This window comes from Cherax quadricarinatus, chromosome 84, assembly GCF_038502225.1.
Source record: "Cherax quadricarinatus isolate ZL_2023a chromosome 84, ASM3850222v1, whole genome shotgun sequence".
In the NCBI taxonomy this organism is placed as follows: domain Eukaryota; kingdom Metazoa; phylum Arthropoda; class Malacostraca; order Decapoda; family Parastacidae; genus Cherax; species Cherax quadricarinatus.
The window spans coordinates 12,381,073-12,406,741 of NC_091375.1; the positions used below are offsets into that span (position 1 = coordinate 12,381,073).

The 25,669-nt window shown below is 42.5% G+C and overlaps 3 protein-coding genes across 3 annotated transcripts; all 3 read right to left on the reverse strand.

The window, feature by feature from the left end:
• Positions 1-1,840: 1,840 nt before the first annotated feature.
• On the reverse strand, positions 1,841-4,229 carry LOC128704338 (actin, alpha skeletal muscle-like). The gene is made up of 2 exons (XM_070103122.1): positions 4,117-4,229; positions 1,841-3,114 (listed from the first exon to the last, which is right to left on the reverse strand). The coding sequence occupies exon 2, from the start codon at positions 3,071-3,073 to the stop codon at positions 1,940-1,942; it is 1,134 nt and encodes a 377-aa protein (XP_069959223.1). The 5' UTR covers positions 3,074-3,114; positions 4,117-4,229; the 3' UTR covers positions 1,841-1,939.
• Positions 4,230-11,256: 7,027 nt separating this feature from the next.
• On the reverse strand, positions 11,257-13,423 carry LOC128704344 (actin, muscle-like). Its single transcript, XM_070103123.1, has 2 exons — positions 13,383-13,423; positions 11,257-12,543 (listed from the first exon to the last, which is right to left on the reverse strand). Exon 2 carries the CDS (start codon positions 12,525-12,527, stop codon positions 11,397-11,399), a length of 1,131 nt encoding a protein of 376 aa, XP_069959224.1. The 5' UTR covers positions 12,528-12,543; positions 13,383-13,423; the 3' UTR covers positions 11,257-11,396.
• A 7,495-nt stretch (positions 13,424-20,918) lies between these two features.
• LOC128704339 (actin, alpha cardiac muscle 1-like) lies at positions 20,919-22,647 on the reverse strand. The gene is made up of 2 exons (XM_053799505.2): positions 22,518-22,647; positions 20,919-22,138 (listed from the first exon to the last, which is right to left on the reverse strand). Exon 2 carries the CDS (start codon positions 22,118-22,120, stop codon positions 20,987-20,989), a length of 1,134 nt encoding a protein of 377 aa, XP_053655480.1. The 5' UTR covers positions 22,121-22,138; positions 22,518-22,647; the 3' UTR covers positions 20,919-20,986.
• Positions 22,648-25,669: the final 3,022 nt, after the last annotated feature.

Here is a 25,669-nt window from a genome sequence, read left to right on the forward strand (position 1 = left end):
CTAACTGGTATCCCCTAACTGGTATCCCCTAACTGGTATCCTCCACATACTTGAGGCAACTTCTATATACTGCATTAGGTAGTATTCTGTCCTCATAGTCAAGCCAGTTAAATGGCCATCCCTTAACTTTTAATTTATTTGTAAGTATATATATTATTTTTATGGTATTCAGCTCATCAGGTGTCCAGTAGCTCGGTTGGAAGCGCACTCAGTGTCCGTGGTTCGATCCCCGGTACGAGGAGTGGGTACCTTGGTGTTAGTTGACTGTTGTGGGTGGCATCCTGGGGAAGGGTAGTATACCTTAGATAGGGCTGAGGTAGGATAACAGCTCTTAGCCTGTAAACTTGATTATTAAGGGTGTCAGTTCCCTTAATGGGTGGTAGGTTCTGCCTTCGTAATTAGTAACCCAGGGCAGTAAGGGCTTTAAGAACATGAGAACATAAGAACGAAGGAACACTGCAGCATGCCTACTGGCCCATGCGAGGCAGGTCCAAGTCTCTACCCGCTTTAGTGCTCACTCTGAGAGCCCTGACTCAGGGTAACCTTATGAAAGCTAGCAAGTGTTTAACAAAACTTAAGTTCGTGGTTTTTTATTTAATTTTGCCTTTATATCTTCCAACGAGTGATGTCGTACCTTCAAATACTCGTATTTCATGGATTATTTTTTCTTACTTAAGCATCCTAGTAAGGGATCTTTACCAGGTAAATGACTTAATTAACATACCAACCCTTCGAGCCTGAAGTCTTGTCTGTTAGATTTTTTTGTACGCGAGCCGCTGGTTACAGCACCATAGACAGTTGTGGAACAATAGCATCGCGGTCTACAGTAACATGCATTACTAAGTATTTCTGACACCATTAACTGACTGGCTCTCTGGCGTCTAACTGTAGATTCATGTTGTAAAGGGAATTTTATCGTAAGTTTTTGGAAATCCAAATAAGACAATTTGCTAATCTATGTACACTAGAAAACTTCACACCTCCTTTCTTATCTAATCTAATGAGTATTTTTATCAATATCTTCAAACAAGGTTATGTAGTTTACACAGATAACCCACACATAAAAGAGAGAAGCTTACGACGACGTTTCGGTCCGACTTGGACCATTTACAAAGTCACACTAACCAGAAGTGGAGCAGGACGGCTGTATATAGGCAGGAAGAGGTGGTGGTAGTAGTAGTAGCAGTAGTACAAGAATGGCAAATAATACCGACAAGATGAAATTAAGACACATGCGCAACACCCGGGCATCTCTATCGTAGACGCTTCGCCATCCAGCCAGCCACTGGATGGCGAAACGTCCACAACAAAGACACCCAGACGCCGCACATGTGTCTTAATTTCATCAGTAGTAGTAGTAGAAGTAGTAGAAGAGGTAGTAGTAGTGGTAGTGGTAGAAGTGAGGAATAAGGAGGACGAGCCAGTCAAATACAAAGGAAGGGGAGCACTGCAAGGGAGCTAGGTGCCCACAGAGGGAGAGCAAGCGCACAGAGGTGCGAGAAATGGAAAGAAGTGAAATAAATGAAGAAGGTACAGAAACACGAGACAGAAGAGAGAAAGACAACCCAGAGGAGAAAAAGGAAAGAGGAAAGGGGAAGAGGGAGAAGAAGAAAAAGAAAAAGAAAAAATGAGGAGTCAGGTTAAGTCACGAGTGTTCAGAATACCCGTGACTTAAAGGTTACGCCGGCTTGATTTTTTCAGTGTCAAGCTGTTTTTTGTGTGGTACATTATCCAAGCTTTTTACTCTTTAAGAATACACAGTCCACGTGAGTGTGTGTCTGTGTTTGTGTCTGTATGTATATATACGTCTATATAACGTTTAAAAAAGGAAAATCGTAAATACTTGTAACTTTTATTATTCAGCGGGAAGCATAACTTTTTTTTTATAGCGAAGCTTTAAAACAACATAACAAAACAAAACATATAAGAATGATTTTATTTAGAAGCACTTGCGGTGGACGATGCCGGGGCCGGACTCGTCATACTCCTCCTTGGTGATCCACATGGCTTGGAAGGTGGACAGTGACGCAAGGATGGAACCACCGATCCAGACGGAGTACTTACGCTCAGGAGGAGCAATGATCTTTATTTTAAGAGTAGAAGGAGCCAGAGCAGTGATTTCCTTCTGCATGCGGTCAGCAATACCAGGGTACATGGTGGTACCACCAGACATGACAATGTTAGCGAACAGGTCCTTCCTGATGTCAATGTCGCACCTCATGATAGAATTATATACTGTTTCGTGAAGCCCAGCAGATTCCATACCCAGGAAGGAAGGCTGGAAGAGAGCTTCAGGAGCACGGAAACGCTCATTACCAATGGTGATGACCTGACCATCGGGAAGTTCGTAGGACTTGTCCAGGGAAGAGGAAGCAGCAGCAACATTCATCTCATTCTCAAAGTCAAGGGCGATGTAGCAAAGCTTCTCCTTGATGTCTCTGACAATCTCACGCTCAGCTGTAGTGGTGAAGGAGTAGCCACGCTCAGTCATGATCTTCATGAGGTAGTTGGTAAGGTCACGACCAGCGAGGTCAAGACGAAGGATGGCATGAGGAAGGGCGAAACCTTCATAGACAGGGACCATGTGAGAGACACCATCACCAGAGTCACACACTTGACCAGTGGTACGACCAGAGGCGTACAGGGACAACACAGCCTGGATGGTAACATACATGGCCGGCAAACTGAAGGACTCAAACATAATCTGAGTCATCTTCTCACGGTTGGCCTTGGGGTTGAGAGGAGCTTCAGTCAACATTGTGGGGGACTCCTCAGGGGCAATACGGAGCTCATTGTAGAAGGTATGGTACCAGATCTTCTCCATGTCGTCCCAGTTAGTAATGATACCGTGCTCGATGGGGTATTTAAGAGTGAGAATACCACGCTTTGCTTGGGCCTCATCACCGACGTAGGCGTCCTTCTGACCCATACCGACCATCACACCCTGGTGACGAGCGCGGCCGACGATGGAGGGAAAGACGGCTCGGGGAGCGTCGTCACCGGCGAAGCCGGCCTTGACCATGCCAGAGCCATTGTCGCAGACAAGAGCCACACCTTCTTCTTCGTCACACATGGTGGAGGTGGTGGTGGTGGTGGGTCACTGAATCAACACTCCTGTAATGAGAGATTTTCTTCTGACATAAAATTAAACTTTGATTTAAATAAGCTCTGGTGTTTTCTACCTGAATTTCACTTACTTTTTACAGAAACCTTCGTCGCTTCGTAAGAGACAAAATGCTAAGTGCAACTGGAAAAAGATTTCGCTTGTTTATTTTTACATTTATGGTGTCTGAACTAAGTCTGTGTGTATCTCGAACCTTAATCCTATATTATTATTATTATTATTATTATTATTATTATTATTATTATTATTATTATTATTATTATTATATCTGGCCCACCAGTTTAGTCTTGATTTTCAAGAACTGTTTTGTCTGTCGGATACATAGTGCTTCTATATCTCCTGATGTTGTGTATAATGGTTTCTCAATTTTGAGGTTTATCTGCTGCTTTTAGGATACTTAATCAATCAATCTATCTAATTATTATCCTAAGAGGATTCATTAATCTCTAAGATATAGATAAGTAAGTTAGGTTTTCATTTACTTACAATATAACGCCTTAAGAATATTGTAACCCCATCTGGGGAGTAATGTATATAATCTCATTTCGTTGAACTCACATGAATCTTTAAAAAAATTATTATTATGCAATTCTGCATAAATTTAATGACACTGCAACACTCGATATATCCACAGAATTATGTATAGATTTTACACATATCCACTGAGAGCTTGCTTTGATCACTGTTTTGGCAGGGATTAATTAAACATTATTGATGTTCATGCGGGTCATAATTTGAGTAAGACCCGCGTCAGGAAACACTTGACCTGTTTCCTGACGAATTTTACCTACTCTACTGATGAATTGCAAGCTTGAGGACCTTGGTGCAGTCGATAGCCTTTATATCTAGAAAACAAACAAAGCACAAAACGTTCGGTCACGAAACTTATGAAGCTGTGCTCGTGTCCAGGTGAATCCGGAGGTGTAAGGTGAGGCACCTGCACCATCCTCGTGTCTATGTGAACAGGAAGATGTGAGAGGTGTGCCACCTACCCTTGGTGAGTCGAGGGGCGACTAAGGTGGGTGGACACAACCTGCCCTCTTATATATATCCCCGTAGAAAATCTCTTGTTGAAAAAGAATGTGTCACCAAATACCACAGTGGTGGGTTTTTCTACGCCCATCCCACGCCCATCCCCACGCCCATTCCTTGGCGTATGGGGGAAGAATGTTGGTTACTCTGCGATAGTCTGGCTCACGCGTGTGGGCGACCTTCCCTCCCTCACGCTTATACGTGATTATTTTTCCATTTAGTAGGTTATGTAGAGCTTGAGCAATGAGAGGTAATGGAGTTTAATCCTAAGAAGAGAAGAAAACACCCAGTTTCATGGATCAAGAGCCCCTCACTAGATTCAAGATTCCTACCTCCCTTCACGGGAGGAAACTGAAAAAAAAATCATTGCTCTGTGGGTACAGAATAAATGACTCTTGGAATATAAGACTAATTCACTTTATGACTATCAGAATACACGTTAAAATTACGTGAGAAAATACGTCTGATACTCAACATTTTAAAGTCGTATTTTGCGTTTTCAGAATCATGAGGTGAGGAGCTGCGGCTGTGAAACATCAAAATCAATATTTTAGAAAAAAAAATAAGGGTTATGATTTAGCATAACCTTGCTTAAATATTTTCAATGCGTTGTGATATTATTGGAAATTAGTGCCCTATCTCCCACGTACTAATAATCTTAATTTTTAAAAGGGTGGAGGAGTAAGCCAGTGGAAGGCTTCTGTCAGATGACCAAAAACTCCAGTGGCGGGACATCATATGACTAAAACCCACGTCAGGGAACACCTGTCCTGTTTCCTGACAAACCTTACCTAACCTAACCTCTTCCGAGTATCGTTTGTAAATGCCAGACACATTAACTGTGTTGTTCCAGTCACGGTATTGTTCCAGTTCGTCCTTTCTAACTGCAACTTGACCCTCAAGTTTTCGTTTGGTATTCACAGATAACTCTCCATCTCAGCTGTTCGTCTACACCCGAAAAAAGTTCTTTGTTATTATCCCCTATTCAGTCTTGTTTTTTAAAACGGTAGACCTCGGTCAGCTGACCATAGGCTCCAGTGGCGTGTTATTATGTATGTGCAACCAGCGTCAGTACGTGTTTCTTCTGCTTCCTGGCCAGTCTTAAGCAGCCTAACTTAAGTATTCGTACTGGTGTTGTTGTTGCAAACGTTGGATTTTATTAGGAAAATCATTCTGCATTCATTGCTGGTATTAAACGCACACACTTCATTAACTGCTGTTGTTACCTGCATTCACTTCATTCATCACTGCTATTACCCTGATACACTTCATTCATCACTGCTATTACCCTGATACACTTCATTCATCACTGCTATTACCCTGATACACTTCATTCATCACTGCTATTACCCTGATACTCTTCATTCATCACTGCTATTACCCTGACACTTCGTTCATCACTGCTATTACCCTGATACTCTTCATTCATCACTGCTATTACCCTGATACTCTTCATTCATCACTGCTATTACCCTGACACTTCATTCATCACTGCTATTACCCTGATGCACTTCATTCATCACTGCTGTTACCCTGATACACTTCATTCATCACTGCTATTACCTTGACACTTCGTTCATCACTGCTATTACCCTGATACTCTTCATTCATCACTGCTATTACCCTGACACTTCGTTCATCACTGCTATTACCCTGATACACTTCATTCATCACTGCTATTACCCTGATACACTTCATTCATCACTGCTATTACCCTGATACACTTCATTCATCACTGCTATTACCCTGATACACTTCATTCATCACTGCTATTACCCTGATACACTTCATTCATCACTGCTATTACCCTGATACACTTCATTCATCACTGCTGTTACCCTGATACACTTCGTTGATCACTGCTATTACCCTGATACTCTTCATTCATCATTACTATTACCCTGATGCACTTCATTCATCACTGCTATTACCCTGATGCACTTCATTCATCACTGCTATTACCCTGATACTCTTCATTCATCACTGCTATTACCCTGATACACTTCATTCATCACTACTATTACCCTGATACACTTCATTCATCACTGCTATTACCCTGATGCACTTCATTCATCACTGCTATTACCCTGACACTTCGTTCATCACTGCTATTACCCTGATACACTTCATTCATCACTGCTATTACCCTGATACACTTCATTCATCACTGCTATTACCCTGATACACTTCATTCATCACTGCTATTACCCTGATACTCTTCATTCATCACTGCTATTACCCTGATACTCTTCATTCATCACTGCTATTACCCTGATACACTTCATTCATCACTGCTATTACCCTGATACTCTTCATTCATCACTGCTATTACCCTGATACACTTCATTCATCACTGCTATTACCCTGATACACTTCATTCATCACTGCTATTACCCTGATACTCTTCATTCATCACTGCTATTACCCTGATACACTTCATTCATCACTGCTATTACCCTGATACACTTCATTCATCACTGCTATTACCCTGATACACTTCATTCATCACTGCTATTACCAGCATACTCTTCATTCATCACTGTTACAGGTTTCCACACTTTCAACCTTCAATTTCCATGGTATGATTCTTAACCAATTATAATTTTCCGTAACAAAAAATGCCGGTGGTAACAAAAACTCTTTACTGACTAGTTTCATTTTTTCTCGCAGAAGGCAGGCATCACCTTCTCTTCAGAAATGCAGTTCTTAATATCCTTTATTTTGGTGTCGATCTTGTGGATGCTGGATGATTAATGGGGCTTAAGTAAGTTTATTTAGGTACAGGTATACATAAGTACAGTTACACAAATTAACATACGTAAGTCAGTACGTATGTATAAATTACCTAAGATAAAACTAAAATGCGTCATAGTGACTTATTTCCATTGGGGTTTGAACAACCTGTCGCCATACGAGGGTCATTAAGATGATCCTACGCAATTTTTGGTCTTACCAGACCTTGGTGAGGTGTTAATGATGTTTATATATAGTGTGTGGACGTGGCTTTGACATGGGTGAAGTGTGTGGACGTGGCTTTGACATGGGTGAAGTGTGTGGACACGGCTTTGACATGGATGTAGTGTGTGGACGTGGCTTTGACATGGGTGTAGTGTGTGGACGTGGCTTTGACATGGGTGTAGTGTGTGGACGTGGCTTTGACATGGATGTAGTGTGTGGACGTGGCTTTGACATGGGTGTAGTGTGTGGACGTGGCTTTGACATGGGTGTAGTGTGTGAACATGGCTTTGACATGGGTGTAGTGTGTGAACATGGTTTTGACATGGGTGTAGTGTGTGGACATGGCTTTGACATGGGTGTAGTGTGTGGACATGGCTTTGACATGGGTGTAGTGTGTGAACATGGCTTTGACATGGGTGTAGTGTGTGGACATGGCTTTGACATGGGTGTAGTGTGTGGACATGGCTTTGACATGGGTGTAGTGTGTGGACGTGGCTTTGACATGGATGTAGTGTGTGGACGTGGCTTTGACATGGATGTAGTGTGTGGACGTGGCTTTGACATGGATGTAGTGTGTGGACGTGGCTTTGACATGGGTGTAGTGTGTGAACATGGCTTTGACATGGGTGTAGTGTGTGAACATGGCTTTGACATGGGTGTAGTGTGTGAAAGGCGTTGTAGATATCTACAAGAGCTTTTTTCTTCACAAATATTTGAGATGATTTGGAAATACTCGTAGAAGATGGTAGAGGAGTAGGTTTGCTAGAGTAGATATCATTGTCGATGGTAAGTAGGTGCCTGAAGGGAATGGTAGGTAGGTGTCTGTACGAAGATCAGGTAGGTGTCTGCAAGGGTTGACAACCCATTTGAGAAGACCAGCTTGAGTTACTTAGGGAGACAACGCCCATATACTAAATTTAACGGAGAGAGAAAACTTAAGCCACAGGAAGAAAGTGTATTGTGGCATTGATGAGAATCCCAGCAACCAGAGGCAGCTGTTACCACCGGGACTCCCCTGGGTACACCACCTAGGTCAGGATCTATTTCAGAAGCTCCCTTATCAACTCCCCGACACCCGTCACAAGGTGGTGTCTCGAGAACCATCCTTTCCTGGGGGATACAACAGGCATAGGGTCTTCGATGGGGTGGCTATTTAAGGAGTTCCTTCAGTCTCTCTGCCCCACTTGGTTGTAAGAATAACTATAAATAAAATATATTGTATTTCGGACAGCCATACACACACGTCGTGTATATCCTGACGAGGAAGATAGATTAGATTTAGATTTTGCCACCGAAGTGGCTAGTTTATTGTGCACCCCATATCCATCCTGTGGACGGTAGCGCGAGAGCATATGGATACACAAAAGGCCTAGGAACTAGGCCCCAAAGGGTTAACAGGAATACATATGGATTTATATCTACATATCTATAGTTCACTTATCTGTTACAAGCAAATTTAGGAAATTTGCTTAGTATATCTGGTATCTTATTTTCATTAATAAGATATCTTGACATGTCACATAGGTTATTATACTGTCTGTCTCTGTATTCCTCAATAAGTGGACAATTAAGCACATAGTGTTCAAGAGAGTGACTATATGCCTGATCACATAATTTACATTTAGTTTGATCATCATCTGTGTGTCTCCCAAACTGCCAGAAGTACTTGTAACCAAGCCTAAGCCTGGCCACTACAACATCAGTCAGTACTTGTAACCAAGTCTAAGCCTGGCCACTACAACATCAGTCAGTACTTGTAACCAAGCCTAAGCCTGGCCACTACAACATCAGTCAGTCTGTTCACATTGCAAGTTGCTCCATAAACATACTTATCTACGTTCATGTTATCATAGTGGGTTATAGATCTACTCAGGCTTCTAACTGCATTCCTATAACAATCATTTTCATTATTTACTTCTCTCCTAATATTATTCCTAATGCTAGACACAGTTATACCAAAGTTATATTCTACGTTCTCCTTCTGGGTACTCTTCTTGGCTAACATATCAACTTTATCATTGAGTAATCCAATGTGTGATGGGATCCATAGCAATTATACATTAATTCACGAGGAAGATATGTCTTTAGAAGTTATATATATTTAATGTTGAACAGTTTCGCCTACACAGTAGGCTTCTCAGTCGAATACAGATTAGGTTAAATTAGATTAGGTTAAGCTAGGTTAGGCTAGGTTCGATTGTTAGGTTAAATTAGGTTAGGTTAGATTAGATTAAGTTAGGTTAAGTTAGGTAAGGTTAGATTAGGTTAGGTTAGGTTAGGTTAGGTTAGGTTAGGTTAGGTTAGGTTAGGTTAAATTAGGTTAGGTTAGGTTAGGTTAGGATAGGTTAGGTTAAATTAGGTTAGGTTAGATTAGGTTAGGTTAGGTTAAGTTAGGTTAAATTAGGTTAGGTTAGATTAGGTTAGGTTAAATTAGGTCAGGTTAAGTTACGTAAAATTATAACAACGGCAAGTGGAACGGAATCAAGTTTAATCCAATGAAGAAGAGGCCAGCGCCAGCTCCTAGGATCAAGAGCCCTTCACCAGCATCTAAATCTGTGCAGTTTTTATTTAGATTTTGAGAAAGATTTATTTCTATGTGTCTGGCTAATTTCTCAGAATTTTCGTAGAGAACTGAAACACAGGTCCTATTTCTTGGATCAAGAGCCTCTCAGCAGCATCAAGGAACCTCCCTAACGGGGCTTAAATTTCGTAGATATTGTAATTATTATTATTATTATTATTATTATTATTATTATTATTATTATTATTATTATTATTATTATTATTATTATTATTATTATTATTATTATTATTATTATTACTATTATTATTATTATTATTATTATTATTATTATTATTATTATTATTATTATTATTATTATTATTATTATTATTATTATTATTATATTATTATTATTATTATTATTATTATTATTATTATTATTATTATTATTATTATTATTATTATTATTATTATTATTATTATTATTACTATTATTATTATTATTATTAGTAGTAGTAGTAGTAGTAGTAGTAGTAGTATTTATCAACCATATTTAAATCTGCTAGTTGATTTGTAGACTTAATTATGCAGGGGCCCAAGACTGTTCAACTGCCTCCCAGCATACATAAGGGGGATTACCAATAGACCTCTGGCTGTCTTCAAGACCCCTGGCTGTCTCCAAGAACCCTGGCTGTCTCCAGAACCCCTGGTTGTCTTCAAGACTCCTGACTGTCTTCAAGACCCTTGACTGTCTTCAAGACCCCTATCTGCCTTCAAAACCCCTGGCTGTCTTCAAGACTCCTGACTGTCTTCAAGAACCCTGGATGTCTTCAAAACCCCTGGCTGTCTTCAAGACTCCTGACTGTCTTCAAGAACCCTGGATGTCTTCAAAACCCCTGGCTGTCTTCAAGACTCCTGACTGTCTTCAAGACTCCTGGCTGTCTTCAAGACTCTTGACTGTCTTCAAGACCCCTGGCTGCCTTCAAAACCCCTGGCTGTCTTCAAGGCTCCTGACTGTCTTCAAGACCCCTGGCTGCCTTCAAAACCCCTGGCTGTCTTTAAGACTCCTGACTGTCTTCAAGACCCCTGGCTGTCTTCAAGACTCTTGACTGTCTTCAAGACCCCTGGCTGCCTTCAAAACCCCTGGCTGTCTTCAAGACCCCTGGCTGCCTTCAAAACCCCTGGCTGTCTTCAAAACCCCTGGCTGTCTTCAAGACCCCTGGCTGTCTTCAAGAAGGCACTGGACAGGCACCTAAAGTCAGTAGCTGACCAGCCGGGCTGTGGTTCGTACGTCGGGTTGCGTGTTATCAGCAGTAACAGCCCGGTTGATCAGGCCCTGATCCACCATGAGGCCTGGTGACAGACCGGGACGCGGGGGCGTTAACCCCCGAAACCCTCTCCAGGTATACTCTCAAGGTATACTAGTTGCTTAATAGGGTTCAAAGTCAGTCTACTACACGTGGGTCATTATGACTCCATACCACCTGTTCACTACCAATCAAAAATCATCTAATCCCTAAAACAGGATTACAGTAAATCCTCAGTGAGAGATATGTCTCATGGTGTAAAATCCCTGCGATTTCTTTTTAAGAAGAGGTATATAAAACAAGTGTGTTATATTCATACAAAATATATGTATTCTATGGTGAGGTACAGATATTTGAAGCCAGTTTGTGTTTGTAACGAAGGCTGTATCGAAAAATAAATCAATAAGAATAATTTCTATCAAAATATTTGGTTGTGAATGTCAACAACAGAAATATCATTTGGAATTAGTTTTTAGAAGCACTTGCGGTGGACGATGCCGGGGCCGGACTCGTCATATTCTTCCTTTGAGACCCACATTGACTGGAAGGTGGACAGTGAGGCCAGGATGGAACCACCGATCCAGACGGAGTACTTACGCTCGGGAGGAGCAATGATCTTGATCTTGATGGTCGTTGGAGCTAAGTTCGTAATCTCTTTTTGCATGCGGTCAGCAATGCCAGGGTACATGGTGGTACCACCAGACATGACTGTGTTGGCAAACAAGTCCTTTCTGATATCAATATCGCATCTCATGATGGAGTTGTAGACAGATTCATGAATGCCAACAGATTCCATACCCAGGAAGGAAGGCTGGAAGAGAGCTTCAGGAGCACGGAAACGTTCGTTACCAATGGTGATGACCTGACCATCGGGAAGCTCGTAGGACTTGTCCAGGGAGGAGGAAGCAGAAGCCACGTTCATCTCACTTTCGAAGTCGAGGGCGATGTAGCAAAGCTTCTCCTTGATGTCACGGACAATCTCACGCTCAGCTGTGGTGGTGAAGGAGTAGCCACGCTCAGTCATGATTTTCATGAGATACATGGTCAGGTCACGACCAGCAAGGTCAAGACGAAGGATGGCATGAGGAAGGGCGTAACCTTCATAGACTGGAACGTTGTGAGTGACACCATCACCAGAGTCACACACCAGACCAGTGGTACGACCAGAGGCGTACAAGGACAACACAGCCTGGATAGCAACGTACATGGCTGGCATAGCGAATGTTTCGAACATGATTTGTGTCATCTTTTCACGGTTGGCCTTGGGGTTGAGGGGAGCTTCAGTCAATAATGTTGCAGACTCCTCAGGGGCAACACGCAGCTCGTTGTAGAATGTATGATGCCAGATCTTCTCCATGTCGTCCCAGTTGGTGATGATGCCGTGCTCGATGGGGTACTTGAGAGTCAGGATACCTCTCTTGCTCTGGGCCTCATCACCGACGTAGGCGTCCTTCTGACCCATACCGACCATCACACCCTGGTGACGAGCGCGGCCGACGATGGAGGGAAAGACGGCGCGGGGAGCGTCGTCACCAGCGAAGCCGGCCTTGACCATGCCGGAGCCATTGTCGCAGACCAGAGCACACTCTTCTTCGTCACTCATTGTCTGAAGTGAGTACCTGCCGAAAATATTATATACATTAGGCTCTCCTTTCAATTATTTAGCTTTATATTCTATCCAACTACATTTTCATACACTTCACTAAATATTCTAACTGACTCACGAAATCGTAGTATCACGACTGTATATAACTCACAGAGCTGGTGGAATTTGAACCTATAGCAAGTCAGTCCTGAAACTAACAGGTTAGTGTGTTATCCTCTGTATCATGCCGACCTGATAAGATTCATCCACCAAGGTGTATTTCTTTACACACCAGAAAGGTTTAGGTGTATTAATAGACATGCCAAGAAGATTAAGGTGTACGAGTATTACTATACAAACCAGGAAGTTTAACCTGGGTTTAACCTCGGTTCTGTTCATCCCTCCAACATTTCTGACCCTTTCCTGGCAAGTTCTAGCCCGTGTCCCTCAAAGCTCGTTGTTCAACGACTCGCCAAATCGTGCTAACACGACGAATTCTAACTCTCTCTTTTGTGTGAGCTATTTTACGTAGCATTATTGTTTTATTTGTTGCTTCTATAGTGTAAGTTTTAACTATCTCTGATACGATCTTCTTTCACTGTCATAACTCCAGCTTCCTCCACCTCATCCCTCGCACGAGGGTTGAGAAAGAGGGTTGAGACAGAGGGCTGAGATAGAGGGTTGAGATAGAGGGTTGAGATAGAGCATTTCTTACTGTAAAAATATACTCTTCATTTCACCTATTATAAAGAATCATATTTGACAAGAAACTGTGGTGTTTCCTGTCACTGCCACGGAATCTTAACAAAAACAAGTGAAAACACTGCGTTGTTTTCACTTGTCACTGAAGCAGGTGATGAGAAGGGGACTTACGTGCGTTGACTGGAGGTCCTCCTTGGGTTGCTACCTATAGACTAACTGTGTCTAGGGGGACGCTTTCCTTTTTATACAAAATCCCCACTCTCTCTCTGTAGGGAGAGTCCCCTCCCTCTGTAAGGAGAGTTCCTCTCTTTTTCTCTCTAGTTAAAGGAATGCGCACGTAGCAAAAACAAGGCCTCTCTACCATCCCCTACATTCCGTGGCATTAACTTAGCAGGGTAGTGGGGTTGAAGGGGCGGCATGCTGCTATGTGGGCCTGCGGGCCGCTATCACGATTAGCCTGGTTGACCACCCAGCCAGTAAATAAGACTCAAACCCACTCTACCTCAATCCAAGCCCACTCTACCTCAACCAAAGCCCACTCTACCTCAATCCAAGCCCACTCTACCCCAATCCAAGCCTACTCTACCTCAACCCAATACCACACCCCCCAGGCCGGGCTGCCAGGAGGGGTATGGAAGGTCCACAAAACCGGTCACAGGCCACAGATAAACACTCCGAGACTAAACTTTCCTATACCAGTGGTCTTTACCGCAATAAACATTGCAGCCAGACCATAAACCCGTCCGCAGTTGGCCACAGAGCAAAGGACCAAGCCGCCCCATTATCTGGCCCGGGAATGACACCGCTGTACACATCCACTTACTTCTTTATCACAACCTTCGTTAGTAAGCTTATTTGAGCAGAGGTACACATAAGTACATTATCACACACAGTAACATATCGATAACTAAAGAGTAATAATTTAATAATCTTCATTTCTGTAACTACATGTACAAGGTATACGGGCCTAGCTGACGTCAATAACATACCACTGTATACAAAGCCCCTTGTTATACAGTGCATTTCGGGGAAATTAGATAAATTTTGCCACAGGGTGCGACCCACACCAGTCGACTAACACCCAGGTACCTATTTTACTAACAGGTGAACAGGAACAACAGGAATTGAAACTTGAGTCGATGTAGTCAGTCCATCAATCTTGAAAAAGTCCTTTTCAAAACTCATGGACTGACTACATCGACTCAAGGCTGAGGGACTGATTACCTCAGATTCCCCCTGTTCTTCACCATTCTTCTTTGTATAGACTGATGAAGCCACTGTTTGGCGAAACGTTTATTCATTAAAGATACCCAAGTGTTGCACATGTGTCAAATTTATCAGGTTAGGTTAGGTTAGGTTAGGCTGGGCTATGTTAGGTTAGGTTAGGTTAGGTTAGGTTAGGCTGGGCTATGTTAGGTTAGGAGGAGAACGAGGTAATCAGTCCCTCAGCCTTGAGTCGATGTGGTCAGTCCATCAATCTTGAATAGAATACGGCATAAGTGCGGAGAAGGAGCTTATAAACCGTATGGCAGGAGAGGTGCAGCAGTCATAGGTGGTGTCACATTTGTCCAATGTGGAAGTAGGTCGTGCCCAAGAGTTAGGCAAGCGAAGAATTCCCAAGTATTAAGATCCCAAGAAATTGCAGTGTCTGAAAGGATTGTAGATGAATGGTTCAGAGAACCGACATGTTGTTAAATTAGACACATGTGCAACTCTTGGGTATCTTTATTGAGGAAACGTTTCACCACACAGTGGCTTCATCAGTCCATACAAAGGAGAAACTTGAAGAACAGGAGGAGAACGAGGTAATACTTGGAAATTCTTCGCTTGCCTAACTCTTGGGCACGACCTACTTCCACACTGAACAAATGTGACACCACCTACGACTGCTTCACCTCTCCTGCCATACGGTTTACAAGCCCCTTCTCCGCTCATATGCCGTAATCTCTTCAAGATTGATGGACTGACCATATGTTAGGTTAGGTTACGTTACCTAAGAGAAAAAATATAAATATAAAACACGATAAAATAGTCTTCCACGAGAACAGAAAACTGGTGTTTAAAATATTGAAGGTTGCAAGAGTGCCAACTTGTCTGTGGTTAAGAACACGTTTATCACCGGGCTGCAACACACGCCTAGAGATGTTTGTAACCTTGATAAAACCTTACTGTAGTAACACTTAAGTTCTTGCAATTTATTAAATAAAACGTTTCGCCCTTTGCTTTCATTTCTGAAGTAATCACTTGTGGTTCAACATTTTCTTTTGACCTGGAACTGTAGACAAGTGTTGTTTTGATTTTGTTGGTATCACTGCGCCATTTGTTGGTGGTGTGATGGTGATTGTGTGTTGGTGGTGTGGTGTTGGTGGTGTGATGGTGATTGTGTGTTGGTGGTGGTGTGGTGTTGGTGGTGTGATGGTGATTGTGTGTTGGTGGTGGTGTGGTGTTGGTGGTGTGATGGTGATTGTGTGTTGGTGGTGGTGTGGTATTGGTGGTGTGATGGTGATTGTGTGTTGGTGGTGGTGTGGTGTTGGTGGTGTGATGGTGATTGTGTGTTGGTGGTGGTGTGGTGTTTGTGGTGTGATGGTGATTGTGTGTTGGTGGTGGTGTGGTGTTGGTGGTGTGATGGTGATTGTGTGTTGGTGGTGATGTGGTGTTGGTGGTGTGATGGTGATTGTGTTGGTGGTGGTGTGGTGTTGGTGGTGTGATGGTGATTGTGTGTTGGTGGTGGTGTGGTGTTGGTGGTGTGATGGTGATTGTGTGTTGGTGGTGGTGTGGTGTTTGTGGTGTGATGGTGATTGTGTGTTGGTGGTGGTGTGATAGTATAATATTGGTGGTGATGGTGTAATTTTGATGGTATGATGGTGGTGATGGTGTAATTTTGGTGGTATGATGGCGCAGTAATAGTGATGGTGAGTGGACTGACCTACACTGTCTCCCGACAGTGTAGGTCAGTCCACCAAGCTTCCTGTTAAACCCAACCTAACAAAAACTCCTTTCAAGATATATTACTCTCCAGTCCATTATATTTCTCTATCAATCACGCCTTTACAATCACGTCCTAAACTTTTAGGGAGGTTAAAAAAATTATGACTATAATTACGGTGCTGAATAGAGTTATACGTGTGATGAATGGTTTGAAAAACCGACGAGTTGAAGATTGAGACACTTATGCAGCATATGGGAATCTTTATTCAGGAAACGTTTCGCCACACAGTGGCTTCATCAGTCCAATACAAAGAGGAAGGCGTAAGGAGAGGAGGAGTATGAGGTAATCAGTCCCTCAACCTGGAGTCGATGTGTTCAGTCCATCACTCTTGTAGAATGTACAGCATAGGGCCATAGACGTGGCTTATATACTATAGTGAGGTGAGGTGAAGCAGGAGGAGGCGGGGTCATAGTGGTACCATCCACTAGTCGAAGTAGGTCTTCATAGTGGTACCATCCACTAGGTCGAAGACCTACTTCGACTAGTGGATGGTACCACTATGACCCCGCCTCCTCCTGCTTCACCTCACCTCACTATAGTATATAAGCCACGTCTATGGCCCTATGCTGTACATTCTACAAGATTGATGGACTGAACACATCGACTCCAGGTTGAGGGACTGATTACCTCATACTCCTCCTCTCCTTACGCCTTCCTCTTTGTATTGGACTGATGAAGCCACTGTGTGGCGAAACGTTTCCTGAATAAAGATTCCCATATGCTGCATAAGTGTCTCAATCTTCAGAGTTATACGTCAATTTTATTAGGCTCTTAAGAGGGAAAAAATTCGTATGGAGTTACTAAGATACAAAGACGCTGGAGGACTCTTGGTCCAAGGAATTGGATTTATCCTCGGCTTCCTTGCATCGAAGCTGGTTGTCTCTCGTTTCCCCAGGTACTGTACGTCCCTTGTGGAAAAAGATAAGATAAGATTTACCTCTCCCCTCCATGAAAGTAATGTTGATATATATTTGAATCACAAACATGGTTTGAGAAATGTTATGGTGATACCAACAAGATGTGGAAAAAGGACACTTATGTATAGTTCAGGAGTAAATAAGGCACTCGTGGTGAAACGTTTGAAAAGCGTCTTTTTCCACATCGTTTATTTATCCAAATTTGGCTTCTCAGTTGGATAGAAAGTAGAGTTATTTCTAGCGCAGTACCAGTGGAAGAGGTTAGTGAGGCAGTAGCCAAGAACCAGAGGAAACAGACCAATACCTAACGTGCCCAGTAATGTACACTAGGGTCCGACTGGGCCTTGGCAAGGCGTTGGCCACTTGGGTTAACGTTGTTGGGCTCCTGAGGCTTCTATTTCCGGCGGTGCCTGGCTGCAAACATACAGTAGCGAGGTCCACCGGGTTGCCGGTAAACGCACTGGCCTGTGAATTTTAAGACTCACTTGCCGAGAGTTCAAGCCCTACCCCGTTCAATTGTTTAGTTTCAAGCGTCTACAAATTTTGAAACTTGAATTACAGGCATCTCCTACAACAATAAAGATTCAAAATGCAACTGGGAAAGCCAGGTTCAGTTTTATCCCAATTGGTGGGTCGTTCGAGTGATGACTTCAGCATCAACGACTCTATATGAGCTCACAAATGTCTGATAGTTTGGCCGAGTGACGACTGTGTCGTATATAAGCTAAAACTGCGCATCTGACATCTCGTTACCCCAGTGAAAGCTTCGAGAATAGTTGTATTAATCTTATTAGAGGCAGCTGGCCGAATGGTTAACGCACTGGCCTGTCAGTTTTGACTCACTTGCCATAAGTTCAAACCCCAGCCGTTCCGTGAAAGGTGGGAACGTTTCCATTTTTGGAAATGAAATGCTTTTACCCACATCAAACACTAATTATAACATCGCCAAACTCATTAGGTGAGAGAAAACATCGCAAAAACCTCACCTTCACAATTTAATGTCACTCGCTTTAGCCACGATTTTTAAAGACAGTTTGTAAGATATGCTTTTAATTTGACGGTATTTCGCACTTCTTCGTATGCCTCATGCTCTCATTGGGAGTAATTTCAATGAGTACTCCTCTCCTTTGTACTCCTCTTCTTTGTACTCCTCTTCTTTGTACTCCTCTTCTTTGTACTCCTCTTCTTTGTACTCCTCTCCCTTGTACTCCTCTCCCTTGTATGGCCCATACGGATGTAACGCTTCCCCGACACTATGATAATAACAGTTCTCTTAATAAACCTGGTCCATCAAGGGGTCTGCCCTGCTTAAAACTTCTAAATCTTCAGTTTTTTCTACGGAGGTTAGTTAGTTAGTTTAATATGTTTATTATGCACCCCATACCCATCCTGTGGGCGGTAGTCAAAAGATTACAGAGGTACATAATTGGTCCAGGGACTGGACTCCAAAGTTTTGATAGCTGAGCAAGTTACAAAGGTAATGAACTAGATCTGGTCACAATCATGACCAAGTTACAAAGGTAATGAGCTCCAGGTTGAGCTGGTCACACTCATGAATAATTGCAAAGGTAATGAATCATAAACACATTAAACATGAGAATTTACAAAGGTAATGAGCTCCAGGTAGAGCTGGTCACAATCATGACAAGTTTCAAAGGTAATGAATGATAAACACGGAGGAATAGTTGAAATCTGTTATTGTCGAAAATAAGTTTGTGTTCCGCTTCCTACTGGAAGACTCGGTGTACACTGAACCTGTAGTTTTGTTATGTTCTCTGTAACACTTTTAAATAAATTCTAGTATCGTCTTCAAAGGATGTTGGAGAATCTTTATGTCTGTAAGATACGAGACTGAGGACAATAATGGTTGGTAGCGCATTCAGCTCACATACTGAGTGTCTGTAGTTCGATTATCAATACAGATGCAAGTATTGGGCGTGTTCCCTTACACTTTCTGACCCTGTCCACCTAGCAGTAAGTAGGTACCCGGGTGTTAGCCGACTGGTGTGGGTCGCATCCTGGGAACAATATTAACCCAAGTTGCCCGAATTGCTCTGTATAACAAGGACACTTATTAAAAGAAACGTTTCGCCACAAGTGACTCCATCAGGACAGATGAAACCACTCGTGGCGAAATGTTTCTCTTAATAAATGTCGTAAACTATACACAAGTACCTATTTCCACAGTTCTTTTCTTTGTTGGGTTTATAAGGGCCACTACAGATTAAGCCGTAATTTCCAGAGTTTGTGAGTAACAACACACTGGTTACAACCTAACAATCATTTTCCTCATCTAAACATTATTCCCTTAACAAGATTTGGTTTTCTTCTTTCTGGAAATGATGAGTGGGTTTGGGTTTGAGATAACCTGCCTATTATGGGCCAACAGGTTTGCTGCAGTGTTCCTCCTTTCTTGTGTTCTTATGAGGGTCAAAGTGACCAGGAAATTGACAATAAACCTGCCATCGTAAAGTGACTAGTGTAAAATGTTATACTTTGTGGTGATGACGACGCAAATGCAGTGATTGGAATAGAATTTGCATTTGATATTTGTGCTTTCATCAGTCCCTTATCCAAGGCTGAGGGACTGATTGCCTTATGTTCTGTACATATTTCTTCACATTATGTCCTTGTACTGGTAAAGCCACTGGTTGGCGAAACGTCTGAACCGATACCCAGATGTTGCACATGTGTCTGATTTCTCTGTAACAGCCTGGCTTATCAGGTGTTGATCCACCGCGAGGCCTGGGCTGCGGGGGCGTCGACCCCCGGAACACCCTTCAGGTATACTCCGGGTATACTATTGCAGTGTTGTATTTGTAAATCGTTCCAGAAAATTCAAAATACAAGGTTGTAGACAATTATGCAGCAATTGATGAATATCAGAGAAAATTGTGATGTTTCTTATACAACATAATCGACGGTAACATGCATACAATAGTAGATTATAGGTGTCGCTATAGTCTTGAGAAAAGAGCAACATATTCGCGGACATGGAGCTGATTTACCATAAGACAGTTGTAAAGGCGATAGCATGTAAATTGTAAATGAGATACGATGTAAATAAGACACAATTGTTAAGATCTGCATCCTAAAGGAACTTCCAGTTCACCACTAGTGTTTCTTGATCGTAAGTTCTACAGACTATTGTCGCTCCTTGAACTGATAAAGTCACCAGTGAGAGAAATGTCTTCACAGTAAAGTACCATAACTCTTGTGTACGAATGGTATATAATACCGACAAGATGAGAGTAAGACACATGTGCAACATCTGGGTATCTTTATTGTAGACGTTTCGCCATCCAGTGGCTTTATCAATACAAATTCTAGGACATAACTTGAAGACAGTTATGTCCTAGAATTTGTATTGATAAAGCCACTGGATGGCGAAACGTCTACAATAAAGATACCCAGATGTTGCACATGTGTCTTACTCTCACCATAACTCTTATCTGCATACAACGAAATCAACCATTTTATTCCAATAATTGAGTTCGAGGTAATTTACACACGTTACCAGATGTGGTAATTGTACTTGTGTGTGTACCTGACCCTAAATAATCTTACACAAAGGTTATACATGACGTTTTAGGGACTTACTCACTATAGTATTGCCAGAAGACAGCCCTTAGTGCTTTGTTATGTAATTTAATTTATTTGTACGAGTGTACCATCGCTTGAAATTATCATAGAAACCCTTTTAAATATATTCTCGTAAATTCAGCTCTAAATGACCAATAATAATAATAATAGACTAAAACAATATTAAATTTATAACGAAAGTTCAAATTAAATTATAAATTAGAAGCAATTTTTATTTATTTTTTACAAAAATAATATAATGTACAAAAATGTCAAATTATATGTATTTAGAAGCACTTGCGGTGGACGATGCCGGGGCCGGACTCATCATATTCTTCTTTTGAGACCCACATGGACTGGAAGGTGGACAGGGAGGCCAGGATGGAACCACCGATCCAGACGGAGTACTTACGCTCGGGAGGAGCAATGATCTTGATCTTGATGGTGGAGGGAGCCAAGTTTGTTAGTTCCTTTTGCATGCGGTCGGAAATACCAGGGTACATGGTGGTACCACCAGACATGACAATGTTGCAGAATAAGTCTTTTCTGATGTCAATGTCGCATCTCATGATGCCTTGGTAAACAGTCTCGTGAATGCCTGCACATTCCATGCCCAAGAGGGATGGCTGGAACAGAGCTTCAGGTGCTCGGAAACGCTCGTTGCCGATGGTGATGATTTGACCGTCAGGAAGCTCGTAGGACTTGTCCAGGGAGGAGGAAGCAGCAGCAACGTTCATTTCATTGTCAAAATCAAGGGCGATGTAGCAGAGTTTCTCCTTGATGTCACGGACAATCTCACGTTCTGCACTAGTGGTGAAGGAGTAGCCACGCTCAGTCATGATTTTCATTAGGTACATGGTCAGGTCACGACCGGCCAGGTCAAGTCTGAGCATGGCGTGTGGCAAGGCGTAACCTTCAAAAACTGGAACGTTGTGGCTGACTCCGTCACCAGAGTCGCTGACCATGCCAGTGGTACGACCTGACGCGTACAGAGACATGACAGCCTGGATGGCCACGTACATGGCAGGCATACCAAAAGTCTCAAACATAATCTGTGTCATCTTCTCGCGGTTGGCTTTGGGGTTGAGGGGAGCCTCAGTCAGCAACGTAGGAGACTCCTCAGGAGCAACACGTAGTTCGTTGTAGAAAGTGTGATGCCAGATCTTCTCCATGTCGTCCCAGTTGGTGATGATACCGTGTTCTACAGGATATTTGAGAGTCAGGATACCTCTCTTGCTCTGGGCCTCATCACCGACATAGGCGTCCTTCTGACCCATACCGACCATCACACCCTGGTGACGAGCACGGCCGACGATGGAAGGAAAGACGGCGCGGGGAGCGTCGTCACCAGCGAAGCCGGCCTTGACCATGCCGGAGCCATTGTCGCACACTATAGGGCAAGATTCCTCGTCGTCACACATGATGGTAGTTCAGAAGAACTGAAATATATGCATTTACAAATCAGTTGGACTCATAAATATTAATCAACAACAAATATTTATTTTAAACAAGTATACCCTTGTTTATGTGTGTGTTCGGAATAAAACTACCATCCACGAAGAAAATAAAGAATGAAAGTCACAAACACTGGGCCTATTGCAAAGCCACTGCTGACTTGATAATGATCCAGGACGAACCGAAACGTCGTCATAAAATTCCTCTCCCAAGTGAAAATTGTTGTGAACAATAACATTATAACAATAGTAGTAAGTCTGAAAAGGTTATTAACTTACATAACACAAAATGAACATATGAAAAACGCAAGTTCTCAGTGACAGGTGAACTGACGAAGTATGGAACAGAAAAGAAAAACCTCACCTGGTGCGCGTGCTGAGTCTGGAGTCGACTAAAGAGTCTTGCATACAAGCTGCCCTTATATACGGATCTTCGTGAGCTACATGGGTTCGCGCCAAGAGCATCTCTTCCTGGGCGGTCACCAATGCTATGACTGTAAGTGAGTGAAGATTAAACCTGCTGAGTTCAGTGGCTCATCCTTGGCAGCATCTCGTTATTTCTCTTCGTTGTACCTTCGCTATAGGCCTCGATTCGGTTAGAAATTATGCAGGAGACGGAGAGCTCACTTCAGTTGCTTCATAGTCGTGATGACACTGGAGTATAGCCAAAGGAATCAAGTTCAACGACCTCAGTAACCTGGGGATGATGTGGGTCACCTAACAGTAACCTGGGGATGATGTGGGCCATCTTACGGTAACCTAGGATGATGTGGGTCCCTTAACAGTAACCTAGGATGATGTGGGTCACCATACAGTAACCTAGGATGATGTGGGCCACCGTACACTAACCTAGGACGATGTGGGCCACCGTACACTAACCTAGGACGATGTGGGCCACCGTACACTAACCTAGGATGATGTGGGCCACCTTACACTAACCTAGGATGATGTGGGCCACCTTACACTAACCTAGGATGATGTGGGCCACCTTACAGTAACTTCAAGCAACAAGCAAAGAGAACATTATCGATGGCTGGTAACTCTGTAAACTGAAAAATGGTATAGTGATCCCGACAAAATGTGGAAAACAGACGCTGAAGAAACCACTTGTGGTGAAATGTTTCCTGTAATAAATGTCCTGAACTTTTTATTAGTGTCTTTCACAACTCAGTAAACATGAACAACTCAATAAAATATGAACGAAGAAATCAAATTATTTATTGGTCTTTCCAGAGACTTGGAGGCTAAATTAACCTACTTTCCAGAGTCTTTCCAGAGTCTTTCCAGAGTCTTGGGGATGTAGAAAACTATCTTCCAGTAACTTAGCTGCAACACTGTGGTAATTCTCTTGATGGTTAACATTTGTGTCAATAACATAGCCTAACACGACCCATGTGTCGTATTTAACAATAGTAGGAATTTCCCTTCCATTTTTTACCATATCTTGTCTCAGGGAAGCTCCTGCAGGGACATGTGATAATGGTATATAATACCCACAAGCTGACAAGACACGTGCAACAGTTAGGTATCTTTATTCCGAAACGTTTCGCCTACACAGCAGGCATCTTCTGTACTCGACTGAAGAATTAGAATTACCCAGATGTTACATATGTGTCTAATTTTCCATGGACTGAAAAAGTCTTCTGTGTAAGCGAAACATCAAGAAATAAAGATACCTAACTGTATGTATCTTAATTATCTCCTGCAGGGATGCTGACAAGGCAAAAATTCCTTGAAGCACTGAAACTGACTGAGGATTCTTGCATCTGCTTCTGATCTGTTAAAAGCTTCTATTTTCTCTAAGCTGACAGGTTGCACACTGCTACGCTCACTAAACATTTTTATTGTCCTGACTACGAGGTTCCTGCCAGCACTGACAGTTTTGTAAATTGCTGGTGTTTTAGTTTGGTTTCAGTAACAAGTAGTTACTGAAATCTTCTACGACCAAGGAACTGACATCTCACAGACCGGCAGGTGAGATTCCTGTGTAGAGAGGTGCCTTGATGCTAGTCAAGGATGCCTTGATGCTTGTCAAGGATGCCTTGATGTTAGTCAAGGATGCCTTGATGCTAGTCAATGATGCCTTGATGCTAGTCAATGATGCCTTGATGTTTGTCAATGATGCCTTGATGTTAGTCAAGGATGCATTGATGCTAGTCAATGATGCCTTGATGCTAGTCAATGATGCCTTGATGTTAGTCAATGATGCCTTGATGTTTGTCAATGATGCCTTGATGTTAGTCAAAGATGCATTGATGCTAGTCAATGATGCCTTGATGCTAGTCAATGATGCCTTGATGTTAGTCAAGGATGCATTGATGCTAGCCAAGGATGCCTTGATGCTAGTCAAGGATGCCTTGATGCTTGTCAAGGATGCCTTGATGCTAGTCAATGATGCCTTGATGCTTGTCAATGATGCCTTGATGTTAGTCAAGGATGCATTGATGCTAGTCAAGGATGCCTTGATGCTTGTCAAGGATGCCTTGATGCTAGTCATTGATGCCTTGATGCTTGTCAATGATGCCTTGATGTTAGTCAAGGATGCATTGATGCTAGTCAATGATGCCTTGATGTTAGTCAAGGATGCATTGATGCTAGTCAAGGATGCCTTGATGCTAGTCAAGGATGAAGTGATGCCAGTCAATGATGCCTTGATGCTAGTCAAGGATGCCTTGATACTAGTCAATGATGCCTTGATGTTAGTCAAGGATGCATTGATGCTAGTCAAGGATGCCTTGATGCTAGTCAAGGATGAAGTAATGCCAGTCAATGATGCCTTGATGCTAGTCAAGGATGCCTTGATGCTAATCAAGGAAGCCTTGATGCTAGTCAATGATGCCTTGATGCTAGTCAAGGATGCCTTGATGCTAGTCAATGATGCCTTGATGCAAGTCTATGATGCCTAGATGCTAGTCAAGGATGCCTTGATGCTAATCAAGGATGCCTTGATGCTAGTCAATGATGTCTTGATGCTAGTCAAGGATGCCTTGATGCTAGTCAATGATGCCTTGATGCTAGTTAATGGTCCCTTGACGTTAGTCAATGATTCCTTGATGCTAGTCAATGATGCCTTGATGCTAGTCAATGATGCCTTGATGTTAGTCAATGATACCTTGATGCTAGTCAATGATGCCTTGATGTTAGTCAATGATGCCTTGATGCTAGTCAATGATACCTTGATGCTAGTCAATGATGCCTTCATGTTAGTCAATGATGCCTTGATGTTAGTCAATGATGCCTTGATGCTAGTCAAGGATGCCTTGATGCTAGTCAAGGATACCTTGATGCTAGTCAATGATGCCTTGATGTTAGTCAATGATGCCTTGATGCTAGTCAAGGATGACTTAATTCTAGTCAAGGATGCCTTGATGCTAGTCAAGAATGCCTTGATGCTAGTCAATGATGCCTTGATGCTAGTCAATGATGTCTTGATGCTAGTCAATGATGCCTTGATGTTAGTCAAGGATGCCTTGATGCTAGTCTATGATACATTGATGCTAGTCAATGATGCCTTGA